General features: G+C 45.5%; 1 protein-coding gene across 1 annotated transcript; it reads left to right on the top strand.

The window, feature by feature from the left end:
• The first annotated feature begins 980 nt into the window (after nt 1-980).
• Nucleotides 981-3590, top strand: NDUFB4 (NADH:ubiquinone oxidoreductase subunit B4). The gene is made up of 3 exons (XM_031613058.2): nt 981-1214; nt 1457-1603; nt 3432-3590. Exons 1-3 carry the CDS (start codon nt 1014-1016, stop codon nt 3489-3491), a joined length of 408 nt encoding a protein of 135 aa, XP_031468918.2. The 5' UTR covers nt 981-1013; the 3' UTR covers nt 3492-3590.
• Nucleotides 3591-7101: the final 3511 nt, after the last annotated feature.

Below are 7101 nucleotides of genomic sequence, written 5' to 3'. Positions count from 1 at the left end.
CCTGTGTTCCAGCAAAGAGGTAAAAAACACACAGCGTTGCCTACAGAACAGTTATCACTTCCAGTATGCCAATTGTCTTTCCTAGCTGTCACCTCAACTCCACAGCTGCCAGAGTTCCCTCTGTTTCAAGGCTGCATGTGTCAGTTACTCAGAAATAACACAGAGCAGTGAGGAACAGCTTTCAAATTACAGTGAAAGAAGCAGGTCATGCGTGGACAGGAAAAACACGAGGCCCTAATTGCTTGGGAGCCCTTGGAGATGAAAGTAGCACAGGAATGCCACATGGCAGTGCTGCTAGCATTCATGCTGTGCTGCTAACTAAAGTAGCTTTCCATACGTACCAGTTATGGAGAGAGACAATAATGGAGCTGGACAAAATCACAAAGCTCATTAAATCTGATGCCTTTGTATGTAACAACATGGGGAAGTGCAGGGAGTAAGCTTCTTCATATAGTGGAAATCACTGTCCAAAGCACTGGCTGTACTGAAAGCCCCAGGAAAAAATGCACTGGGGGAACAGAGAAGGTCCTTTGGAGCTGACTGCAAATAAAGCAGCTGATTGGATTTGTAGCTGTGTCTTTGCGAAGAAAACTACGGTGAAAAAGCCAGAGGAACATTGTGTTTCTGAGAGGACTGCAGGGTTGTACTGGAGAGAGGGAGAAGTGCCTCCTGCTGCGCTGGTATGCGCAAGGGACACAAACTGAGGGAACATCCAGCTCGCATTTCCTCCTGCTGGAAATAAGGAACCGAGTTCCAGCTTGCTTCCAGCAAGGGATCGACCTCCTTTTGCTGGGAGACCCTATCTTCACAACCAGCACTCTGAGCCCTCCGAAGCTTCCCCAGGAGGGAAGGATTGGGCGCTCCCGCTTCACGCGGTGTCATCACCGCTCCGCAGCCGTGAGGCACCCAACGGCCCCAAGGGCGGCAGGCAGCGCGCTGCACTCGGCGCCCCGCGGCCCCGCCCGCCGCCATGTCGCGCCTGCGCGCTTCCCGCCCGGGGCGGGCTGTGCAAGATGGCGTCGAAGCCGCCTCGTACGGCGGCTGAGGAGTACCGGCCCAACCGCTACGTTTCGTTGCCGGCCGAACTCGACCCTTCCACTTATGACACGTCGCCGGAGAAGCGCCGTGCCGAGGCCGAGCGGTTGGCCATCCGCGCCCGGCTCAAGCGGCAGTACCTGCTGCAGCTGAACAACCCGAAGCCGCCGGCCGTCATCGTGAGTGGGGCGAGGGCACGGGCGGGGGGCGCCGGGCTGGTCCGCCTCACACGGACGGGGGCAGAGCCTGAGCCCGTCCTGGGCCATCGCGGGCGGGGCCGTGCCCTCCTCTCCCTGTGACCTTGGTGTGTGCCCCCCCCCCGGCCTGCATTACTGGCTCCAGATGGCGCGGTGCGGCATGGAGGGCTCTTGCCGTGCTTCTGGGCCGTGTTTTGGGGCTCACGGTTTTCTTGCTATCTCAGGAAGATCCTGCCTTGCTCCGCTGGGACTACGCCAGGACGCACAACGTGTACCCCAATTTCCGCCCGACGCCCAAGACGTCGTTCCTAGGAGCTGTATTTGCGATAGGCCCTATCCTCTTCTGGATAGCCGCCTTTAAAACTGAGAGGGTGAGTTCTGCTGGTGCTGTTGAGCATTGGGGAACGCCGGGTTGTAAAACACAGATCTGCCCCCTGCACATAAGAATGCTTAATACTAGAGAAGTATTAAGGATAGGAATGCTAGTGAGTGCTGAGCCTGCTGTCTCAGAGTCTCATAGCTGAGTTGCAAAGTTCCACTGTGCTAAGAGGCCTGTGTTGCATCTGCAGATACAACCAGGCACAGTTTCTCTGATATGACATTTTGCTCATATATGGAAACCATAATAAAGGTTTCTATGGTACTGACTCTAAATTAATCATAAGGTACCACAGTTTTGCTTTTTATGTGCTCTAGATATGTTCTCTAAAGTAAAAAGTAGGGAACTGGTGGATGACAGCCCTAGGTCTCTGAATTGGTTGACCCCTTCTCCGCTTTCATGAAGTAGACAGAAGAAATAGTGGCTTTCTTTACTGGTAAAGCTGGAATAGGCTGCCCAGAGAGGTTGTGGATGCTCCATCCCTAGAGGTGTTCAAGGCCAGGTTGGATGGAGCCCTGGGCAACCTGGTCTAGTATTAAATGGGGAGGTTGATGGTCCTGAATGTGGCAGTGGGGTTGGAGATTCATGATCCCTTCCAACCCTGGCCATTCTGTGATTCTGTGATAGGGAGGAGCACTTATGCTGATGACAGTGTCTGATCTCACCTGGGTTTTTGAGCTTTTGGAAGCTTTTGAAACTTGCTTCTGTTGTAAATCCTGAAATGAGGATGTCAGAATCTAAGCAGCGGCAGATCTTTCTGAAAGTAATCAGCTATATTCATTAGAATCATAGAATTGCTCGGGTTGGAAAAGACCTTAAAGATCACCAAGTCCAACCACGACCCAACCATACTACTCTGACTCTAACAACCCACTACTAAATCATGTCCCTGAGCACCACATCCAAATGGTTTTTAAACACATCCAGGGATGGTGACTCAACCACCTCCCTGGGGAGCCTATTCCAGTGCCTAACTACCCTTTCTGTAAAGAAGTTCTTACTATACTTTGGAGTATGCTAGGTGACTGCCAGTCAGTGGCTGGTTTTATTTCCCTCTTTCAGAAAAACAGCAATTTTAGATCAAGTCATAAACCAGGGAACACAAACATCAGTATTATTTGGAATAATATTTTCTAGAATGAATCTAAAGTAACAAGCACTAACAAACTTACCAAGCATGTTGATACAAATATTGTTGGAACTTCAATATTTCCACAGTTCTTTGTCACACTGGATTTGTTTCATATGCTAAACCATGTTTGGGCTTAGCTGCAAAGTGTGGATCAGCATGTGAGCACTTGAAAATAAACCTGAATGAGTGACATCCCTGACATACATGACAGAGAATACTGAATCTGAAGTGTTTGATACTATATCCAGATCAATGTGTTTTCTGATTGCTTTACTGGTGCTTAGGGATATTTCCAGTAGTTTATAAAGCAGAGTAGTAGTTATGTTTCTCTCTGGGGAGTGATTGTTGTGTGTCTGGATTGCTGTGCTTCTCAGTCTTAAGCACTTCTGTATTTATCCAGGCAGAAAGAGTCAGGGCAGTACCTCCAGTTTCTGTGTGTGGTAACAGTACGTCTCTCTGAAATGGTAGATGACTGCAGTGTGAGATACAAATGGGCTGAAAGTGAGCACATTTTGTGAACATTTAGGCAAGTTACTAAGGAGTTTCACCATACTTAAGTCTTTAAACTTAGGTATGGTAATATATTCCTATACTCTTTGCTGAAATATTAGAGTTGTTTTGCTCTTATCCCTGGCTGATTGAAACTTCCTCTCCATTAGAGTAATGATGAATGTTCTCTCTTCCACAGGATTATAAAGAGAAGCTTATCCGAGAAGGTAAATACGAGCGACCGTTCAGTGTTTTTTAAGTTGCTGGAATCACAGTGCTGCTCTTGAGACAGAAGTAAATAAGATGTACTGTATGCTGATGTTTCTCCTTCAGAAGAATAAATCTTAATTACTCCTCAGTCGTCTTCCATCTTTAATAATTATGGAAAGTGCAACTGTGCAGAATCTCTATATCTATTGCAAATAGATACAGAGAGCATGTCCTGAGCTCACCAGTTAACTCCTTTGTTATAAAGATTTCTTTTAAAACGTGGAAGTTGCTGCTGTTAGAGCAGTTCAGGCTGAAGGTTAAAATTAATAGCAGGTTAAAATATTAAGCAATCCCTATACAGTTTTCTAAAAAACAATTGCTCATTTACTGGGAACTTCTTCTGTTGTTGGTTTGACTATGTAGTTTGCCCAAATCAGGTAATAGACAACTCCTTTTCTATATGCTAGTTAACTATTTAGGAGCCTGCCTGCCTGTTCTCAATAAGTTGATTTTTTCCTTTCCTGAAAAAATACAATCCTACACCCTATATTTGAAATAAAATTGCTGTACCAGTTCTGGAAATAGTGAGCTGGACATTGTCACTTTTTATGTGACTAAGCGTTTCCACAAATTTTGTGATTCCTGTGTGCAGAAGATCAAGAACTAAAAAGATGAGGCGCTTCTTTTCAGCAGTGGTTCCTTTGCAGGAAAAGAGAAAACAATTTCTCCCCTGGAAACAAGCTATGATATATATAATAAACATTTTAAAAGCATAACGCATAATGTAAAAGTATCTGCTTATTCTCTGCCAGGGTCAACTGCTGTAGGATGACTACAGAACTGTCCCCACAAAGTAATGAAATGTGATTGTGATGAAAAGATCTTAACTCAGAATTGAATTCTCAGATGGCCTCTAGGTGCCATCACAGTCCAAACAACCCTCATTCTTCAGACAGTGTAAAGGATTTTTTTTTCCTGAATGTTGAGGTCAGCATCAAAAATGTTGCCTTAAACATGAGTTACAAATCCTCAGTCTGCTGTGAGTGCAGCCTACATTATTAACTGCAAAGCAGGTCAGCTCTGGTGGGCGTTCTGTCCTGCATGATTAGGATGTTGGTATACGGGCCATTTGGAGTCTCCCTCCATCTGAGCAAACTGATGAGCCTCTTCACAGAATCAAAGAACAGCTGGGTTTGGAAGGAGGAGGAGCTGGAGGTCATCTTGTGCTCCTCTCCTGGCTCAAGCAGGGTCTTCTAGAGCTGGGTCAGAACTGTCCAAAAGGCTAACATCTCTGAAGCAGGTGTCCTCTGTGGGCAAACTGCTCTAGTGCTGTCACAGTAGATATGTGTTTGCTAATATTTAAGACAAAAAAAAAAAAAAAAGTTTTTAAAGAAGTGTTTCCTGTTCTAACTCGTCACTTTCTTGCCTGGGTCATGAAATGTTCAGATCAGCTGGAGGCTTGGCAGTAGTAGCATGCAGTGGCTACTCTGGACTTTGGCCTGCTTTTGCAATCCCATATGTGCTCCCAGCAAGCCCTCTGCACCTGTCTGTAACTTGCTCTCCTGCTGCTTTAACTAAAGCACACCTCGATAATTCTCTTTGCAGGACTGCTATTAGAAGGTTATTGTAAATGGTGCTACAAAATACAGCTGTGGGTCATTGCAAGAGAAGAGGCATCAATGCATGGAGGATGTGATATGTAGGGAAAAAAATAATTGCTTGTCTGAGCATGCTAAATTAACTATCTTCCTGCTGCCATAAACTAATTTGATTTCCCAGGACTCATTTCCTCAGCTAATTGGAACTTCAGTTGCCACACGTATAAATTTTGCCTTGCAGCTGTATTGTTTTAGGCCAGTTGAACAAATTGTTCAGGATGGGTTGTGGATGAGAGCAGCATCTCTGATCTTCTAGGCCAGCCTTTGACTGGCTTGCTGCACCTGCAGGAGTGTCTGCTATATCCCTGTGGGTTTGAGCATGGTGATTGGAGGAAGGCTGCCCTATTTTTCTCTTGTGCTACTTCCAGATCTCTCCAGGCTGGTGTTTTTTTGTGTGTGTGTGTGAGGAACAAGCATGTGTTGCTGGGGGTGAGGTTGGTAGTTTGAGGCTGTGTGCTGGGTGAGCTGGGGAAGAAGAGGGGTGTTTCCCTTCAGAAATGAAGAGAGAAGACAGAAGGGTAAGTGTGCCTGATGGAATTTTACCCTTGACTGATGTGTAACAACTTATTTCTGCTACAGTGATAATTCTGTAGCAAGAGAAACCCAAGCCTGCAGGTAATTGGGTCATAATTTATGTCCCAAACAGAAAACAAGGTTTTCCTCTCAGCCTGTGAAACATTTAGACCTCATTTATCCCTGGATCAGTCTGATTAAGTCAATTTTTCTGACAAATGGAGCCTCCTGATTGTCATCTTCTGAGTTGGCTATTTTAAAGTAAACATCTCGCTGTAGATTATATAACGTAGTGCTTTGCTCCAAGCTGATGTTTTTCTTCCCTGAAGGATCTGGTGTAGATCCAAGTCTGATGATATACGTAACTGACTGAAGTTAGGTGTTCCAGCTCTGCGTTTCCTTCTCTTTTGGGAAGTGGAAGATTGCTCCTTTGGAGAAGCAGGAAGCACAGATCCTCCTGGTAGCAAACGTAGTAACAGTTTCGCATCCTAGACTGAAACATGCACCCAAACTGTTTCGTTTTCATGGGCTCAGTAGGAGAAATCAGTTCCCTCAGAAAATGAAATGAGCATGATTTTAAGCAAATTAATTCAGGATCTGAGAGGCAAAGTGCTTGGCAGCAACATTTAACACTACCTGACTAAATTTGGTATTTCAAAATGCTGTTTTGATATCACAACAAAGAGTCCATGTGCTAAAGCAGAGGCCTGAAGGTTGGTTGTGCATCTCATTCCTAGAATACTTGTTTGGGGTTTCCTTTTCTGCCCGCACCCTGTGGAACAGGAGAGTGGCTCAAAGTCACCACCGAGGGATGAGGCTTGAGTATTCCTGTGGTTTTTGAGGTTCTTCATAAAAGAGACCTCATCAATTGTTGACAAAGAAGTCAGTGTTGATGGACAGCTAAAATAAGATTGAAAAGGAAGCTTTTCCTTAACTGACAGCGAAGCGCTTTGGATTCTCTGACCTTTTCTAATCTGCAGAATGTTTTTCTGACCATAAGGGCTCTTCCTGGCAACCATCCACAGCCCAGCAGGCTGAAATGCCGTGTTCTGGTAGGAGACTTACATCTGATAGAGCTTTCAGCTCTGTTTGGAAAAGTCTTCCCTTGCAAGTGGCATGAAATGCCTCACTGATCTTCAGCTTCTCCCTGTGAAAGGCACATCACACCATATAGTGAGGAGCCCCCGGAATGGTGGCTATCACCTTGCATCTACAGCAAGTACAGCATTCATAGCAACTGCATATGATGAGAGACCCTCATGTATTTCAGCTCCAGAGTGGCACCAGGATAGCTTTAATTGGGTACTTGAAAGCTAAAAATAGTGGTTTTAATTTCATTTCCTGAATTACATAGGCATGGTCATTTTGTTGACTTTGGTCACTTGGTGGCTTCTGGAAATGCCATTCTGCACTCTTGTTGTCTGAGCTGGCTGTGCTGCCACGTATAGGTGTGCTGGGTTTCTCTGTTTTCATTCATACACTGCAAGC

This window comes from Phasianus colchicus, chromosome 1 (assembly GCF_987193195.1).
Source record: "Phasianus colchicus chromosome 1, bPhaCol1.hap1.1, whole genome shotgun sequence".
Lineage (NCBI taxonomy): Eukaryota > Metazoa > Chordata > Aves > Galliformes > Phasianidae > Phasianus > Phasianus colchicus.
Note: the sequence above shows the minus strand (reverse complement) of the source record. Positions and strands in the feature narration are given on the sequence as shown.